This window comes from the organism of the source record quoted next, unplaced genomic scaffold, assembly GCF_019419815.1.
Source record: "Pyrus x bretschneideri cultivar Hongxiangsu unplaced genomic scaffold, Pyrus_bretschneideri_v1 Contig46, whole genome shotgun sequence".
Classification (NCBI taxonomy): domain Eukaryota; kingdom Viridiplantae; phylum Streptophyta; class Magnoliopsida; order Rosales; family Rosaceae; genus Pyrus; species Pyrus x bretschneideri.
The window spans coordinates 1,870,315-1,890,675 of record NW_025999783.1 but is presented as its reverse complement, the minus strand read 5'-3'; the positions used below and the strand labels follow the sequence as shown (position 1 = coordinate 1,890,675).

Genomic DNA, 20,361 nt, shown 5'->3' with positions numbered 1-20,361 from the left:
TCTCATCTCTATTAGAGAGATTGTATAAATGATCCTACATGTAAATAGTAAAAATAGGATTTTTGTAGTGAAAATAAAAAGCTAACAAAAGCCGAGTAATCACAGAAAAAGTAAAAGAAAAAAAGAGTAATGAATAAATAATTAAAAACTCAATAGCAGGAAGTATAAAGAAGGTGGCCTAGCCTAGCTTGGTTTTCTCTAACTGAAACTCAACTCAAAACTCCCCCCTCTCTCAGCTGATCATAGCTACTCTCTCTAACTCTCTCTCTCTCTCTCTCTCTCTCCCCTTGCACTTGAGGTGGTGGTGTTCAAGCCTTCCAAAGCTCCAAGCTTTTTTTCTAAGTTCTATTCTTTCTTCTCAGGTTAATATTTGGGTGGGGGGGTTAGAGGGGGATAAGAAATATAAGTAAAAAAAAAAAAAAGAAGTGATTATTTGTGGTTGTGAAGAAATTGCTTGTGGAAAAACAAAGGGTGGGTGTGGGGGGTGGGTTTTGATCAAGTGATGCGCTCAGGAGGTTGTGCAGTTCAGCAGACCCTCACAGCGGAGGCTGCTTCGGTGTTGAAGCACTCTCTCAGCCTAGCAAGGCGGAGAGGCCATGCTCAGGTCACTCCTCTCCACGTGGCCGCCACTCTTCTCAGCTCAAGAACTAGCCTCTTGCGGCGGGCCTGTCTCAAATCTCAGCCGCACCAAACCTCTCATCCTCTCCAATGTCGAGCTCTCGAGCTCTGCTTCAATGTGGCTCTCAACCGCCTCCCAACAACTCCCGGCCCTCTCCTCCACGGGCAGCCCTCTCTCTCCAACGCCCTCATCGCCGCCCTCAAGAGAGCCCAAGCCCATCAGAGAAGAGGCTGCATCGAGCAGCAGCAGCAGCAGCCGCTCTTAACCATCAAAGTCGAGCTCGAGCAGCTCATCATCTCCATCCTTGACGACCCGAGTGTCAGCAGAGTCATGAGAGAGGCAGGTTTCTCCAGTACCAACGTCAAGAACAACTTGGAGGACTCCTCAACGTCCTCCGTTTTCCAGTGTTATAGCAGCTCCGGCGGCGTTTTCTCCTCTCCTTGCTCTCCTTCTCCTCCCTCGGACCGTCACCACCAAAACAATATCATTCCTGGGAGTTTCTGGCAACCCCATTTCCTGGCTTACACTTGTGAGCAAAACCCACTTCTTTTTTCCCCTCAAAAGACAAAACCTCCATTGATGATCAGTAACCCCACCACCACCACTGAATACTCTGGTAGTTCTCCAAAGGAAGAAGATGTTAAGTTGGTGTTGGAGGTGCTGATGAGGAAGAAGAGGAGGAACACTGTGATAGTTGGTGATTCAGCTTCCATGACTGAAGGGCTTGTCTCTGAAGTTATGGGGAGGATAGAGAGAGGTGGAGTTGGAGTTCCTGAGGAGCTGAAATCAACCCAGTTCATCAAGTTTCAGCTCTCACCAGTGGCTGTGAGGTTCATGAAAAAGGAATATGTGGAAGCAAATCTCTCAGAGCTCAGAAGAAAAGTGGACTCATCATTTGTTGGAGGAGGAGGAGGTGCTGTTATTTATACCGGAGATCTGAAGTGGGCTGTTACTGATGAGCAGAGAGATCAACACCAAAACTCTGGTGGGTATTATAGCCCAGTTGAGCATTTGGTTTCAGAGATTGCAAGTTTGGTCTCTTCAGATAACTCAAGGGGGAAGGTGTGGGTGATGGGAACTGCAAGTTACCAGACATACATGAGGTGCCAAATGAGGCAGCCACCTCTTGAAATTCAATGGTGTCTTCAAGCTGTTTCTGTTCCTTCTGGTGGTCTTGGTCTCTCCCTTCATGCTTCCAGGTTAGTTTTTTATTTTTCTCTCTTTTTACTTTATTTTATTGTTATTATTATTATTATTATTATTATTATTATTATTATTATTATTATTATTCATGTTCACTGTTATTTTATATGTGTGTTTGTGTGTGTGTGTGTGTGTGTGTGTGTGTGTGTATGTATAAGTACTCCATGGATGATGGTGATTCCTTGAAGCTTTGGTGTAATGTTTTGTACTATGGTGTTGCTTTAATGTTTACAAGGTCTGCATGAAACCAGAAACACTGGAAAAGTGAGAGACAGATACAGGAACCACTGTCCTTTCCTTTGCTCTTTGTTTTGTCAGGATATGTAGCCACGGATCAAAATTACATGTTTCACTGCTAGATATTTAGGATGGAAGGAAAAAAAAGAGTTCACGAGGTCATTTTGTCTTCCTACATTTATGCACCCAAATTTCTTTTCCAGAAATGCAATCCATATATATTACAAAAGAATAAACATAAAGAAATTCATTTTGCTTATTTTGGTTATCCGCATAATGAGAAATCTAATTTGGGGTTAGAAATGAAACCTAAGCCTGCTAATTATTTAAATTAGTTTATAGAGACGGTTTAACCAATTTAATGAAAACGCCAACAACCCTTGAGATTTTAGATGATCATAATAAGATAAAGCTAATATAAATGTGTGGGTGTGTGTGTGTGTGTATTTACATATAGTTGGCTTATCTTAATTAATCAAATATTTTATATGATAAATGAGGTTAGTATTAACGTTTATATGTTGTGCTTGTGTGTTTATCAGCGTCCAAGACTCGAGAATAATCTTGTCTCAGAAACCATCTGAAGTTCTGGAAACAAAACCAGTATTCAATAGCAAGGATGAGCAACATTATTATGATAATAACACGCTCACTTGCTGTCAAGAATGCACTTCAAATTATGAAAAAGAATCTCAGCTCTTGAAATCTGGCCAGCAGAAATTGCCTGCCTGGCTGCAACCACATGGAACCGAAGCCCGTCAAAAGGTACTAACCATTCCACCTTCTTTAAATTAACTTTTTGATACCACAATTTTAGGAGAATAAGTTACGTTGCAAAGGTAACGGTATTCTAAACTAATCACACAATGCTAGCACACCGTGCTTGATTTGGGATACTGGGCACATTAGCTATAGTTGTAATTAAATCGGCAAAATTGATTTACTATGTTTCTTATTTTAATGTGTTAATAAAAAATTTCAGGATGAAGTAACTGAATTGAGGAGAAAGTGGAACAGGTTATGCTACAGTCTGCACCAAGGAAGGCATGCAGCTCAGAACAATTTGAGCTCTTCTAATTTGTACAACAATCAAAGCTTAATTGGAACCAACTCCTCTTATGTTTCAACATACCCTTGGTGGTCTACCAAGAATGGCATCTCTCCCGATCCGGATTCAATCTCCTTCTGTCATGATCCACCTTCGGAGCCTGCTCACGGCTCTAGTCTCGTGCCTCAGTTTAGGAGACAACAATCGTGCACGATCGAGTTCAACTTTGACAATGGGATCCAAAAGAATCAAGTGGTGGAACCGAGTTTGGATTCTCTGAAAAGCACTGAAGGCAAGGAAGTGAAGATCACTCTTGCTCTTGGCAACTCTGTGTTTTCAGGTTCGGAGAAAATGGTGGAGAGAAAATGCACTGAAAGAACAATAGCTGAAATGTGCAAGCTACTGAAAGAGAATGTTCCTTGGCAATCCGAATCCATTCCTTCGATAGTAGATGCAATTATCGACTCTAAAACTGCCAGGCAGGAGACTTGGTTGCTGATTCAGGGGAATGATTCGACTGGAAAAAGAAGGCTGGCACATGCAATTGCTGAATTGGTTCTGGGATCTGCTGATTCACTCCTCCATATCGACATGAACAAAAGAGAAAATGAGATGAACCCGAGAACAGAAGTTGTAGCAAGAGCCTTGAAATCCAATGAGAAACTTGTTGTCTTGGTAGAAGATGTTGATTTGGCTGATACCCAGTTCTTGAAATTTTTAGCTGATGGTTTTGAAAACCGAAATTTCGGAGAAGTGAGTAGAAGAGAAAGGATTCAAAGCCAAGCCATATTCATCTTGACTAAGAGTGACTCAACAGTATATGAAGATCAGGCCAAGTACCTGGATACTGTAATCCAAATGACATTGAAGACATTGAAGGTTGATGAGAAAAGTAGTACTAGTCCACTTTTTCAGGGAGTTAACTTCGATCACAAGCGAAAGGCTGAGTGGGAGCTAGAACTCAAGACCAAGAGTCCCAGAACTGAAGAGAAGGAAGATCCAAGTGTGGTTGCTGTTGAGAATGTGAATAACAAGAAGGTCTTCTCAAGGCAATCAAGCTTCAACACCCTTGATCTCAACCTCAAAGCTGGGGAGGACGAAGAAAACGAAGACAAGGCTGGGGAGTTTAGCCCCATTTCAAGTGACTTGACTCGCGAAACCAACACCGATCTCCAAACCCCACATGGGTTTCTTGAATCGATGGAGAACCTCTTTGTTTTCAATCGAAGTCCGGCCAGAGAACGAGAGGCAACCGAGCTTTTCTTGTCCAAGATGGAAAGGTGTTTCGGGGAGGTATACGGGAAACAAAATGTGGTTAGTTTTAGTGTGGATAAGAGGGTGTTAGAGGGGGTTTGTATTGGGTCTGGATATTTTCCCAATAGCTTGTTTGAGAAATGGCTGAAAGACATTTTTCAGACAAGCTTGAGGGCGGTTAAACTTAAACTTAGCGGGAAAGAGGGTATACTTGTAAGGCTCTGTTTGGGTGACAAAGAAGATGGCATTTTGGAGGGTTTCTTGGGTTCTTGTCTTCCTAAGAAAATCCATATTTCTTGAGCGAGTGGTTATATGGAAAACTTCCCAAATGTGTGCTTCTGTAACAACTCCTAATTTTCTAAATACCATGTGTTTTATTTTTCCTGTAGTTCCACACTCTTTTCTCTATCTTTTTTCTCCAAGTAATGCTAGAGAGACTAAATTTGTAGACAAAATTTACAAATTAAATAACGTGTCCTCAATAAAAATGAACACGTTTATCAACGCTTAAGTAATAATCTAATCATCAACTTTCATGTCATTTAGTTTTCCAAATTTAGTCTCACATTGCCCTTTTCCTCCCACCTTCAATTGCAAACCAAATAATTTTGTTTTCCCCAAATTAATTAGCACAAGGTTCATAACCCTAGACTAATTTCCAAAGAATTCAAAGTTGCTATGGAGGACATCCAAAAACATAGCTTCTTGTGCCAGCAAGTAGGGAGACATTTTTTTTACCACATTTGTGTACCACGATTTATTGAGATGTTATTAGGCCTTAACACAGTTCAGTCTGATCGGTTTCTTGGCCAAAACCGCCACCGGACCGTCTAAGACAGCAAGCCAAAGTCAAGCACCAAGACTAACCATGGTCAATGTGCCATGAAATTAGTTTGGTCGATCCGATTTGCCTGCGACGACAATTAGAGGCTTGCTTCGTTAGATGTTTTTCAAAATAAAGAGGGACTCGAAGGGCACATCAAATGTTTTGTTTTTATTTTAGGAAAGTGTTATTGACACTTCAAATATTTTTCTTTTCAAATATAGAAAGTTTGGAGTGTAGAATAAGATTTTTGAAGTGCCATTAACAATTTCCTTATTTTAAAATGGTGGAGAATAGTTTTAAGTTTCTCAAAACAAAGAAGTATTCGAAAAGCCGAAGGCTAGAGTGATAGAGGAGCTTATTAACGCAACGTGACAAAAAAAAAAAGCCAACTAGTACAAATGATCAGTTTTTGAAAATTGGTAACATAAATGATCAATTTTTAGTAACGATGATATATTGATGGCTCAACAATGAAATAACAATCATATAACGATGATATAACATTAATATTCCTACAACTATATGTCAAAAAATGATCATTCCTGCTAATTGCCTCGAATTAAAAAAATAAAAAATAAAATAATAAAAAATAAAAAAATTGAAATCAAACAATAACCTTAAAGAATAACAAAACTAGAATCCACCAAAAAGTAAGAGACGATTATGCTGGCTTAACATTTAGGTTTGCATAACAAAGCTTGCACTGTCTTTTCACAGTTAGGCGCACAACGTGCAATTGGTAATGATTCTACTACAGTATTCGCAAACTGATCCTAAGTAATCGTTAAACAAATAAAAAAATACCAAATGGTTCCTAAAACTTAGGGCCATAAAAAACACTAAATATTTGATGCATGTCTTTCTCTTTCGAAATAGCAGATAATAAACACCAGAGCTCAAATCTTCAAAGCTTTATTCTTATTACTTGAATTGCACCTTTCAACTTGATCAATTTATTTCTCGATCTTATTTACTTTATTTATAGACTAACTAAAGTATAAGGGTAGTGAGAACGAACGAGAAAATAAACTTGGATAGACCAAAGATTCGATCCTTCCAATTTAACCTTCACTCTAACTATATGTATAGGTGTGTGTACATGCTGAGGTGCGTTTGTACGAACCATGCATGTTGAAATGGTCCCGAATCATCAAACTAAATTTAAACCCCATAAACTGAAGTTCCCAACGTACTCTTTCAGCAAGCATGCTTACTCACAAGTCACAGCCACTCTACCACGAACAACCTTTTTAGGCTTTTGAGGGAATTTAGTACTTAAACAAATATTACATATATTGCAAATCTTTCCTTTAAAATTTCCTTTACAAAATATGATTTTTATATATCTAATCTAGCTTAGGCTATCTAATCCGCAGTTCCTCACCATCTTCTAAAAGAGATTTGATTCCTGTGATATTATAAAACCAAATTAATATCTGATTAGCTTACTATGCCTACTTCCCTAATTACAACTTAAATGGAGATTAACCAACGTTACATTTTTATAATGAAAAATTCAAGGGATACCATCTTTTTTGACCATATATGGTAAATAACATGATTTGACAATTCAGGATTGTTTTTAATGATTTAAATAATGAGTCTAACCAGCATCTGTCACATCATCTAAATTACAAAATATGATAAAAAAAAAATATAAAATTGCTAGCATCACCTGTTTATATTATACTCCTATTGACCTTTTGTGCAAGATAACATTATTATGAAAACAACCGTGCATGTTGTTCATCATTACATCGTAATGCTAAATTATTTGTATAATCCTGATGACATATAAACTAATTGTAAAGAATTTATAAGGGAGAAGGAAGGGAAAAGAGTGGCCAAGCAATGATTACTTTTCAAGACAATCAACAAGTTTCAATATTTGATGAGAAAAAAGATTAGGTTAAACTTTTGTATCAAATATTATCAAAGTGGAAGATTTCATAGCCTCGGGAGGTGAGTTCCACTTCCACTTGCCGGTCACCACCAAACTTTTCTTTTGCTATATATCACCTTTTTCTATGTAATGATATTTTTAATATCTTTACTTTTTAAAGTGAGGAAAAATCAATTACCAACTACAGTAGCTAACAGGTTCAAAATTTTGCTCAACTCCTCATATAAGTTTGTTTAGTTAAGGGATGCTCTTTCAAGATTCTTTATGCAAAGTATTTTAATGAGACAACCTCTAGCTTCTAGGCCTTTTATTGAAGGACTATTCTTGCAAAAATTCAATGTAAATTTAACGTTTGCCTAAGGTATAGTATTATTTGCATAATATTTTACAAAGATGATCTTTTAGGTTTTAGACTAATCAAATTATTGACAAACCAAGAGAACCCATCAATACATTAGTCGTTATATGGCATCAGGTTATATGACTTTGGTTCCCTTTGATATGTCTCAAACACCTTCACAAAACCATAATACCCTTACACCCCACACTCTCAACATTCACCTCACATTTTTTATATATACCCCGCATTATCTACATACACCCCCAAACTCTTCACGTTTACCCTTTTACTCGAATTCCTTACCCATTTACCCATCTGAAACAAAAAAAAAAAAAAAAGACTCATACTTTTGTTATGCATTGGAATAATAATCAAATATGAGTTTCTAAGCACTACAGCAGTTTAAGACTGATAAATTATGTGAAATCCTGTCCCCGGATTTTACTATTTACATTTCGTATTTGTAGTTGTCACAACACGTTTTTGTTATTGGCGTAGAAATTTTTTTGATGCAAAAGCACGAAAATGGACGGAAAAAGGAGGAAGAATATTTCGTTACTATTCAAAATATTCTTTAATGCCGTCAAGTTCCTTTAGATTTAACGGAATATTCTGTCTCGTTACAGAATATTCCAGGCAACCCAACCCCGCGCGAGAGGGCGCATGACCAGTGTGTGGCAACCCCGTGACTGATAACCCAAAATGTATTTCTAAATTAATTTGATTGCCCTTAATCTGTTTTTGGCATCCGTTTAGTGTAGTTCTATTGTTTTAACCTAGTTTCGTAGTTGGCCATCGTTTAAACTCACGATTGGCAAAGATCCGACCATCTGATCATCACAAAATTTTAGTATATTGTTGTTGAAGCATAAGGAGACCCTTACAGAGTTACAGATTGGAAATCCGATGTGCGGGTTTTTCCGATTGAACGAAGTTCGGTTGTTGATCCTATCGTTAACATTTGACAAACCCATAATACCCTCACACCCCACACTCTCAACATACACCTCACATTTTTTACATACACCTTACATTTTCTACATACACCCCAAACTTTTCACTTTTACCCTTTTAGTTGAATTCCTTACCCATTTACCCGTCTGAAATGAAAATAAAAAAACTCATACTTTTGTTATGCATTGGAATAATAATCAAATATGAGTTTATGAGCACTATAGCAGTTTAAGGCTAAGAAAGTATGTGAAATCTTGTCCCCATATTTTACTATTTACATTTCGTATTCGTAGTTGAAACAACACATTTTTATTATCGGTGTAGAAAATTTTTCGATGCAAAGGGATGAAAATGCTCTTGTTGGGCTACACAAAGATCTACATGGACGTTTAAGCTCTTTTCGTCTTTTGTCTCCTTTCTTGGCATATTTGGATAATACGTATCGATACAAACATGTGGGTGTAAGTGGAATGGAATTTGGAGTAAGAACAAAGATTTCTACGAAGCTTGGAAGTTGAGGGCATTTTGATAATTTGATCCTTATTTAGACATGTTTTAGCCTTGGTGTGTGTGCCATGTGGAGGCCACTCGCACTTCCTAGATCTCTCATCTTTCTCTTTTTTCTCTCAACCTCACTGGACTCTCTCATCTCTCGAACTTTCTCGCCCTCTCACTTTGCCCAAGTACACACCACCATCACCCAACCATTTTTTCCAGCAAGCTTCGACCAACAAACACCACCATCATGCTCGCCTCGTCCCCAGGAACCCAGTCATGGGTTTTGTTTCGTGAAAAGTTGGACAAAATCTGAGAAAGCATAAGCTTCAAAGAGGATCAAGTTTTCCGTCCAATTTTAGGCCATCTCGAGCCATTTCTCATACTCCAAACAAGTATACACTTGTCCTCCTCCTCTTTAGGTTCATTTTGATATAAGGATCATCGAATTTGGTTGAGATTTGAGCAAGTTATGGTTAGTTGAAGTTTACCCAAAAAATCAACATTTTTCTGTAAGATTCGACGACTTCGGCGGTGCACCAGTGATCGGAGGAACGAAGAAGAAAAAGTATTTGGTTACTATTTAAAATATTCCTTAATGTCGTTAGGTTCGTTTAGATTTAACAGAATATTTCGTCTCGTTACAGAATATTCCAATCAACCCAGCCCCGCAAGTAAGGGCGCATAGCCAGTGTGCGGCTGTGCGTGGCAGCGGCCAGTGACTGATGACCTAAAATGTCTTTCTAAATTAATTTTTTTGCCCTAAATCCATTTTTGGCATCCGTTTAGTGTAATTTTATTGTTTTAACCTAGTTTCGTAGTTGGCCGCCATGTAAACTCGAGATTGGTAGAGACCCGACTATCGGATCATCACGAAATTTTAGTATGTTTTTGTTGAAGAATAAGGAGGCCCTTAGGAAGTTACGGATTGGAAATACGATGTGCAAGTCTTCCCAATTGAATGATGTTCGGTTATTGCCCTTGTGATTTTTTTTAGGCAATGATCGTACGTGAACGCATCAATCTTTGCACGTGAACGCCTCATTCTTTGTGCGTAGCACGGACTCAAGTGAATGGCCTTAATATATGTGATATCAGTTATTACCCTGAAAAGTCTCATGCTAGTATACTTAGTGGATATGGCAAGGATCTACAAAATGTGTTTTCAAATAAATATTGCTTTTAAATTCAGTCACTGATCTATTTTATGAAATGTGATTTGAAAGACATATTTGAAATGTTTGTTAAATGTGAAAACTAGTAGAGGACCGTTAACCCATTGATATGGGAGTTATTTCATCAGACTTATGTCAAGTCTCATTTTGTTGAGTTGTTCTGAACTAAGTTCCTGCATCCTTCTCAGTTCTGTTGAGTAATCTGGAATCGGGTCCCGCTAAGGTTCTGTTGAGTGGTCTAGTACTGTGCTTCGTCTGGATTTCGTTGAGTGGTCCGGAATCCCTGTTTCTCCATGATTTCATTGATTGGTCTATAATTGTTTTTTGTTTGAATTTCGTTAAATGGTCTAGAATCCTGTTTCCTTTCGGTTCTGTTGAGTGGTCCAGACCCTGTCTTTGTTAGATTTTGTTGAGTGGTCTGGAACTCATATTCTTATACGGTTCCATTGAGTGGTCCAAAACCCGATCTTCATTGGATTCTATTAAGTAGTCCAAAATCCCATCCCCTGTCTTTGTTGGTCCCTTGGAATTAGTTAATGTGGAAGCTTGTGATATGTAGGATCCGGTGAAACGGTGTTACTCTAGCCCTAATTTTCAGTGTTTTTATGAACCAGACATTTGAGAACCTTTTGTGGTTGATTTAAAAAGGTTGATGGATGTCTATGTGATTCCTTTGAGACTTCAAGCGAATTGTTTATGATTTTATAAAGTATGGTTTTATGATTGATGTTTATAAATTGTGATCGATAGACTTGTTTTATGATAATCACATACGTTAGATTATTGTCACTCACACGAGCTTCACAGCTTATCTGGTTTGTTGCTTTGCCTGGTGTACCATTTCCAAGGTGTAAGGGCGATTGATCAGGTGACATGTGTTAGTAGATACAAGGAGTTTTTAGGGTAGCAGTTAGAGGTCAAAGAGCTTGGAGTGATTAGGTTACCCCTATATCTTTCCTTGTATTTCTTTTGGAATTTCTTTTTGGGAGCCCACGGGCATGTCGCCTTAATGAGGGTTAGTTGTTTTTGTTGTACAGTTGTTGTATATTTGTGGCAGAGGCCCAACCACCTTACTTTTATTTGTGAATTTCAATACCAATATTCATTTGTGTATCTTGTTCGTATTCCTCACAACCCTTCACCCAAGCGTCATGTGCCGATCCTGAACGTATGTTGGGATAGAAGCATGACAAATTAAGGGAGAAAACCTAATTTAATTCAACTCTAGAAGCCATGAGAATTGATGGTGCTACTCCCATACATGCGTAAAAAACATGAGCAATTTAGGGATCATTTTTACGTTAATATCCTATATCTAAATATTTACACCCAAATAAGTACAATGTAGTTGTTGGATTGAAATCTACGTACTTCATCCAGCGTTACATCAAACTATCAAGCAATAAGCGAAATAATTATTTGAACCAGCTTCAGCCTACAACCTAAAGCTAAAATTGTATATTTAGTTGTTCTTGTAAGGCAACCAAAAAAAATATTCCTTCTCCAAAACTTTTCATCTCAAGAATTTTCTTTAAGGCTTCTATCTTTTTCTTGCACTTTCTCTTGGATTTTTCTCTGCACTCTACTATATTCATGGTATCAAAGCTTCAACCTAACAGTGTTATTCTGACCCAAATTCAAGCTAAAGACAAACAATGATTTCAATTGTAAACATCCAACAAAGATTACCCATCGCTGATCATGAATTGGCAAAAAGTAGTATGATGCGTAAATATATTAAGCACACAAATTAAACCCTCTTCTGACAATTGTAGCAAAGTATGTAAGTAGGGATCGTTCAAAACCGGGGATTAGGAGGGATTGCTAAACTCTTGAAAACTGACCTAAGAAGTCCAAAACAAAGTTAAAAACACTAATTTGGACTCAAAGAATGAAAAACCAAAGTTAAAACACTAAAACAAAACAAAAACTCAAAACAGCAACTAGAAGACTCAAAACTGCCTAAAAACCACTTTCTGGGCAGTTTTGAGCACCTTCACTAATTTGGACGAAATTGGTTGAAAACATGACTCAAAACACTTAAAAACATGAACCAAAACAATTTCTAACTAAATTGAGACTTCAAAGTAAAGGGGGATTTGATTTGGACGAAATTAAAGTTGAGAAAACAGATTGCAAAGTAAAACTGATCTTGAAACGTTTTTGGGGTTTTTAATGGATGATGGACTAGTTAGGGGTTCTTTCTCCACACATGACAAGTATGCAAATGACTCGATTTCCAGTTATTCCTTCATAGAATTATGAATGACAATGCCCCAAATTAACCGTGACATCACTAGTTAATTCTCAAGTTTTCCTTGTGTTATTGAATTGGATGACATCATACGACAACCCAAAGCATTCTTCAAAAGTTCCTTACATGACATCATAATAAAGATACAATCAAAGATCATTACGTTCAATGAAAACTATAAGCATTAACAAAGCACTTGTGACTATGACATCATGACACTTATGCTAGGAATTGAACTTAACGCGATTGTGACTAGCAATCTTCACTACTTGTGCATATAAGTGTGTGACAATTATGTGAAACAAACTTATATTCTAGCATCATATTCATGCAAGCCAATTAAGTGTCGACCCCTAATTAACAAACACAAATACGTTATTACTCGCACAGTTAAGCCAATTGCATTCACGATTCAAGAACTCATAACTGGAATTTATCAAATCAACTTGCACACATAGTTATGGCTTCGAAATCACCCCTAACCAATAGGGGTTTAGCCACTCATGTTCATAGCAAAATGAAAGGAAAATAAATTAAACATTGAAATCATAAAACGAATTACACCTAGAATGCACCAACGACGAAGCTTGAGCATCCAAGAGTCCTTCCTTCTTTCTCCTTGCTACGGCACAAAGGTGGATGGGATGGTTGGGATGTGTTTTAGGATCAGGGATTATGGAATTGGATGGAGGATAGGCACGGCAAGGTGTAGTGTTTGGTTGGAATTGTGTTTCTAGGATTTTAGGATGTGAAGAGTGGTGTGGCTAGATGAATGGACGAAAATTGGGTGAATGAGTGATCCCCTTAGTGCCTTGCTGCAAAGCCTTATTTATAGGGCTAGGAAAGGTTTTGAACTTAGTTGAAACCAAAAGGTTTTTTTTTGTACCAGAAATTCTATACATGAAACACTTAAAGGATATGTGTGTGTAGCTTGGACAAGGTAGGACGGCTAGTGACAAGCTAGGACGGCTAGGAGACAAGCTAGGACGGCTAGGAGACAAGCTAGGACGGCTAGTGACAAGCTAGGACGGCTAGTGACAAGCTAGGACGGCTAGGAGACAAGGTAGGACGGCTAGTGACAAGCTAGGATGGCTAGGAGACAAGGTAGGACGGCTAGTGACAAGCTAGGACGGCTAGGAGACAAGGTAGGACGGCTAGTGACAAGCTAGGACGGCTAGGAGACAAGCTAGGACGGCTAGGAGACAAGCTAGGACGGCTAGTGACAAGCTAGGACGGCTTGTTCTTCCAATACAGAAATTAGGCACCATGTGTGAATAGATAAAGCCTTCTAGAAATAAGGTTTTTAGGCCCCCTTGCAGCTCCCTAACTGAATTCAAGCCTTCAAATTCGTCCATCCTCATGCCTCCATGCTTGCACTATCCAATCTTGGCCCAAAAATGCTCTAGAATGCTCCAAATTGCTTCTTTTTGCATACTTTGACACTAAAACCTGAAATTGCACGAAAATGACTTTAAACACTAAACTAACTAAGGAAAAACAACATAAATGCATGAGAACAAGCCAATTAAGTCACATAAAAATGCTCCTATCATAGTATTAACACAAACCTCTATGTTCTCGATGAAAAAATAATAGCAAATTTCATGACCCATCAATCTTGCAAATAGCTCGATGTGTCGTGTACACGTTATATTTCACGTAGAGAACAAAAAATCTCTCTTTTGGAGCTACAAAATAATTTGTCCAACCACATCAATCTTGTACATACACTCTTCATTTATTGTCCATCTCTTCGTTGCATGCTAAATATGAAATCTTACCTCATGCGAAGCTTCCGAAATGCCGAGAATAGTTTTTTTAAGTCAATGTGTTTGTAGTTTCATTGGTTAGGGTTTTATTTTAAAACGTAGGGTGAGATTGGTTTTGAGAGTTGAAGAGATAAATAATCTTGGGATATACACGATAAAAGTGATTTGGAGTGTATTTTGATTTTTTTTGTTCTTTAAAACCTTATGATGTCAAAATTGTCATTATATATTAAGGTATATAAGTCATTTATTATTAAATTTTAATGTGCAGTGTATTCAATATTACGTGAGATGCTAATAAAAAAAGCCTACAACATTTATCATAATTAATGAAATGTGTTGTAGGCATAATTTACTGAACAATTATGAAGGCCAGAAAGATAAGGGGTGTGGCATAGAGAGAGAAGAGAGAGATGTGTAATTATGAGGTGTGTGTTGTATCACCCCATTGTGCCTTTATTTATAGTAGTAAGGAAGGTTAAATCCTTAATCTAAAAGGATTACAACTCTAATAGGATAATATCTAACCCTAGAGAATATTCCAAGATATCCCTAGATACACTACTATTTACACAATTACATTCCTAATCTAATAGGACTGCAACACTCCCCCTTGAGTGTGTAAATACTCAAATAAATGGCACATCAAGTCTTTAGCGATGAAGTAAGTACAGTTGATGAAGTCGTCGACACAATGAGCGAAGGCGAGCCTTAGATCAACGAAAGATTGCATAAAAGGTAAAACTCACAAAACCTCGATATAGTAAAACCCAAGGTGGGAGAAAAACCAATAGACTAAGGAGAAAAGTGAGAAGTTGCATTAAGTCAAAACTATATGTCTTTTAGACGCAAGTAGAAGAGCTCATAAAGGTATGACCAGCCCAAGATGGGTGCCTCGTCAAAACCTAGTTAGGTAGCAAAAACCCAGTAGGAAACACACTCCTAATCGTAGGGAAAAACAATACATTAAGATTAAGTGAGTATACTTCTAGATACTCCCCCTAAGTTTGACATAACTTCCAAATAAGAACTACAACCATTGCATATGAATAGTTAGGCATACCAATTCCTCGAACAAGCTTCTGGAAGGTTAACTTCAGCAGTGACGTCGTGTAGAGGTCGGCAAGGTTGTCTCGGATCGGCTTGCATGACTTCAATCTCCTGATGTTTTGCTGATGTAGATGTAGACGCAATGTCTTGGTGTTGACTTCGTTAATGTATCATGTCTTGGTCGAGTTGATACATGCGGCATAGCCTTCATGGATCATCATCGGGACTCAACGATGGATGAAAACAGCAAGTACTTCGAATATGCTCAACAAGAGCACTCATTTATCGACGGAACACGGTTCAATATCGTCGCTTTCATTTAAATCGATAGATACCTTATAAGTGAAAACATCAACGATGATAATCTCATTCCAATTCCATTATCTCATCCAAACTAGTATATTGGACCAAGAACTTCAAGTCTTGGGAGTAATTCGGATCTTATGATATAGAAATGATTTGAGACAACGATCGAGTATGGATTCATTTTGTGTTGTGACCTTCCTCTTATAAGGAAGTGAATCCTATGAACCGAGTGATCTTTCATGCTTCAGGCCTAGACAAATTGATTGGCTATCTGTCGGTGTATCGGACCATCTAATAGGAGCGACCAAACCATTCAACAGGGTGGCACACCTTTCGGGGATGTTGACTCGACGTCCTTTAAGTACGTCTATCCTTGCATGCATGTTTGCAGCTAGTATATTGTCTCATCACTTCAGCTAGAGCAAATGAATGCATCTAGAGCAACATTTTGAAAGCTATAATTTATCGCATATGCTTATGACACTTGTGCGGTACAGGGATCAAGATGAGACATAGTGGGTAACGTCTACGTAAATTCGCATCGTTCTACAAGAACGTTGACGTTTTTATCTCCTCCTAATGGCAGGAAGACTGTCTCATTGAAGTGACAATCCGCAAATGAGCAGTAAAGAGATCGCATGCAAGGGCTCTAAGAGAGCTAGTGTGAAGAAGAATCATAATCGACAAATATTCACATCCTTCTTTGAGAACCCATGTTGGTACGTTGTAGCAGCGCAACTTGGCACATGGAATGCACACCCAAAATGCATAAGTACGAAACATCAAGTTCGTACTCAGTAACCAACTGCAACGTCGAATAGGTTAGATGGCAATAGGCCTCAAGGCGAACCAACATAGTTGCGTGTAAGATTGCATAGCCCTAGGCAGAAACCGAAAAATTTGGTGCATTCACCAAGGTCCAGGTGATCATTTAAATTGCACCTTATGATCACTATGCAAGGCTATTTTGGGGTGAACATGAGAATCGATGTCCAAGTATAAACCCAAAAGACATGCAATACTTTATTGAAAATTATCGATATAAACTCTTCGGCATTATCTAGTCTTCTAGACTTTATGGGATAATTAGGGTGGTGAACCATTTAAAATCTGCCATGAGGTTTTAGCAGCAATGTGTGTGGACAAACATATGACCAGTTTGTCAATCATCAACCAAAACCATAAATATTTATATAGTCTGCAATTTAGTTGGATGAGTCCACATATATTCCCTTGAATCCACTGTGAAAAGAGGGCCGTTTCATATCTTTACTAAGGATGATGTAGAAAATCAATTTCCCCAACGAGCAGGCTTGTCAAAATTGTGCTTGTAAGCACAAGATCCTTACTTCGAGTAAGGAGATGCATCGTAGCATCATTGTTCGACCTAAGTGTCCTAAATGGTCGTGCCAAGGTAAGTAAACTGCTCGAATCACTAGGCTTTAGGCTGGCCACATGTGGCGTATCCCAATCGGGAGGTGGCCCATTAGCCCTAAAATGAAGCTTTAGACTCATTTTTCGAGGTGGTGCAAAGATATTTCACTCCATTTTCCATCAGTGGTTTCATTCATGATCATTGTCATCTCGAATATCATTAATGCTCAATGACGTTCTTCCAAATGAAGAGAATATAAGGTCTCTGAAATGGTCATTTAGTACCATTCATACAACAAGAAGCGTACCAATGGTCTTAATCTGGTTGGATATACCTGAAGTCGTTGCTAGAGATGTGATTTAGGTATAAAGTTAGTGTGCATAGTATTACATTCATCCAGACAACTAACTTTCCCACATTCATACCTAATCACATATTTAATTGAATTCGGTAACATGTTTTAAGAAACATGTTTCAATTAATTCATATTTGAGGACAATATCAATAAGATTAAACATAACTAAAACAAACACCAAATGTGAATCCAAGAACCTAAAAAAATGTTCACAAAGTAAATTTACTAAGGGGATTCGGCCAACAAGGTCATCCATGTCAAAATTCTGCTCTTCCAATGATGTTTGGTGAAGCAAAATTAGTTTCACATATTGACTATGAGAATGGTCCTCCTCAACGACATTGGTAGGGGCACAAACAGGTGCATAACCAATGATCTATTCCAGCAAGACGAAAGTAGATTCTGCAGGGTTAAGGTTTGGAATATTATCCCTTATTCTTGAAGTTTTAGGTCTCAGGTGCCAAGGATCACTCTTCGGGCATGATGCCATACCTTGGCAGGCCCTTATTCTACCATATATTGTAAAAACAAACTTGAAATTGGATTATGAGAGAGACAGACCCAGACTTTGGTTCAGTAGGCTCCAGCCGAAGCATGAGGGGTCTGTTTGGTAGGACTCTGTCAAAGCAGAGCAATACCGTTCAGTGCATCTTTGTCGAAGCAGAGCATGCCCTTCGATGCATCCCTGCCAAAGTAGGGCATCACCATTCGGTAGACTCTAGTCGAAGCTGAGTCTATATCGTGTTTTCACATTTATTGTAGTAATCAGATCCAAGAATTTGGTAAACTTCTGCTTTCTACACTGCTACTTCAGGAGCAAGTTAGAAACATGGAAAGACGAGAAAATTATTCTCTAATCAAATTTTGATCAGATTTATAAACTTCAGAATCGTACTCATTTATGGACGTAATCATGGTGTGCTTCAGGCAATATCTCGCATAATTAGACAGTCTGTAGGAGCAAGCCAAAGAGCCATGGAATCCTCGTTTTGGTGGTACTTCCGTTTGTAATGCTTTGGGCATAAGTCTTCAAATGAAGAGCATGGTGGAGGCTTATTCATCTTTTCCATGCCACTGTTGGCTTCAATGGTTTCTCAGCTACTTGATAGTCAAGTGGAGATTCATGTCTTGTACTTACATAAAGTGGTTTGTGAAAGAAACATCCAAATAAGGGAAATGGAACTTGTGACGGTTCAACAACCCACTGAATTGGAGGGAAGAAGATTATGATTGGTTCTATGGGAATGAATCATCCATAAGCATCAAAGTCTGAACATCCGAGTTCTAAGACATGGTTTTCATGAAAAGGTGTATTTGTTTTATGAAAACTTCGAGTGTCAAATGCGCTAAATTCAAAACTACAGGCTCAATTTAGTTTATGAACGTTTAGTTCATAAAAGAGAGGTTCATGTAATAACACAGAATATAAGGTACTGATTTAAATGCAGTGGATTTGAGTTGCTTCAGGAACTCAAGTGTGAGTGCTTCAAGACTACAAAAGGATGTCAACGATTCAAAGAAGAAAAATAAATTATTAAATCGTTGATGTCTAAAAGTGATCTTCGGGCCAATAATTTTAGATGTCTTGTCAAATTAATGGACTGCTGGTCACTTTTAATTAATTCAATAAATTGGGACCATACGGGTTCGATAATGACATACAGGTCTTATTAGCTTCAATTGGCGACGGGCCAAGTGACAAGTGAATTATAACTTGATTAGTGTTAACCAAAAACGTCCCAAAAATATTTAGGTATGGTTAAGAAGTAAGGGATGCAAAAATATGCTATCAGGTCGGAAAAAAAAATAAACATAAAAGGACGCAGCCCAGCACACTTGGGCTGGCTACAAAGTCACAGGTCAAGACCTTGTGGCTGTTGGGCCTTGAGAACATGGTTGTAAAGCAGCCCAACCTTACAGCAAGTCAACGGGCCAGGGAAGGGGGGACAGAACCCAGCAGCAGTAGGCTTGCTGGCTTTGGGCAGTGGTGCAAAAGAAGCCAGCTTTCGCTGGCTTCTGGTTAACATGGGACAACCCCAGCTATTGCTGGCTTCTAAAAAGTAGGCCAAATATTGAAAAGCCCAGCAATGGTTGTTGGCTTCTAGAACAAACCGAGGGCATGAAGTCCATGTATCACGGACCCAAGCGCAAACCTGATCCAATTTTAGCACAAAGCCCAAAGCGCTACCATGTCGCAGATCCAAGCTTCAAGCTTGGTGCAACACGTTGTTGGCTCAATGGTGCAGCTTATGCTACAAAAATCCCATAATTATTTTTTTTCAACTTTTGCTAGGGTTTGAAAAACCCTAATTGGTTCTAATTTATTTATAGGGAGTTTTAATGAAACACTCCCGGTACTATTCACTTTAACGAAAAATGACATTTTTACTCTTAAAATACACTCCTGGTACTATTCACTTACAACACATTTTTGTCCTTTTGATTAAAATTCAAAGTTTTCAAGCCCTTTTAATTAGTTTTCCTTTATTTATATGTTTTGACTCACAAATTTCACATAGCAATAAAAACTAAATTGAATCACGACACGTTCAACAAATAAAAAACTAAACTGAATCAATAGCATGTAGATCAATTTAATAAAATAATAAATTAATCATAAAAAGAATGATTGAAACGCAATACTCCCTGATTGAAGATCAAACTCTCTTTAGCACAGCATCAAGAGTGTGCTGAAAACGTGTTGTAGACATAATTTACTGAACAATTATAGAGGTCAGAAAGAGAAGGGGTGCGGCATAGAGAGAGAAGAGGGAGAGATGCGTAATTGTGAGGTGTGTGTTGTATCACCAAATTGTGTCTTTATTTATAGTAGTGGGGAAGGTTAAATCCTTACCCCAATAGGATTACAACTCTAATAGGATAACATCTAACCCTAGAGAATATTCCAAAACATTCCTAGAGATTTACACAATCACATTTCTAATCTAATAGGACTGATCTGATAGGATTGCAACAAAATGAAAATTGTAGGAATTGGTGTTTGTCTCTTTTATCTTCTACTTTTACAAGTGATATTACTATTATATGTTAAGCTAAAAAATTCCATAAATTCGAAACGCAATGACTTGAAGAAATAAATAAGGGAGTTTTAACGAAACACTTTCAGTATTGTTCACTTGTAACGAAAAATGACATTTTTACCTTTCCTGATACTATTCACTCACACATTTATTTTGA

The 20,361-nt window shown here is 38.0% G+C and overlaps 1 protein-coding gene across 1 annotated transcript; it reads left to right on the top strand.

Annotated features, from left to right (window-relative positions):
• Positions 1-247: 247 nt before the first annotated feature.
• On the top strand, positions 248-4,749 carry LOC125467922 (protein SMAX1-LIKE 4). The gene is made up of 3 exons (XM_048567876.1): positions 248-1,818; positions 2,602-2,824; positions 3,042-4,749. Exons 1-3 carry the CDS (start codon positions 503-505, stop codon positions 4,659-4,661), a joined length of 3,159 nt encoding a protein of 1,052 aa, XP_048423833.1. The 5' UTR covers positions 248-502; the 3' UTR covers positions 4,662-4,749.
• Positions 4,750-20,361: the final 15,612 nt, after the last annotated feature.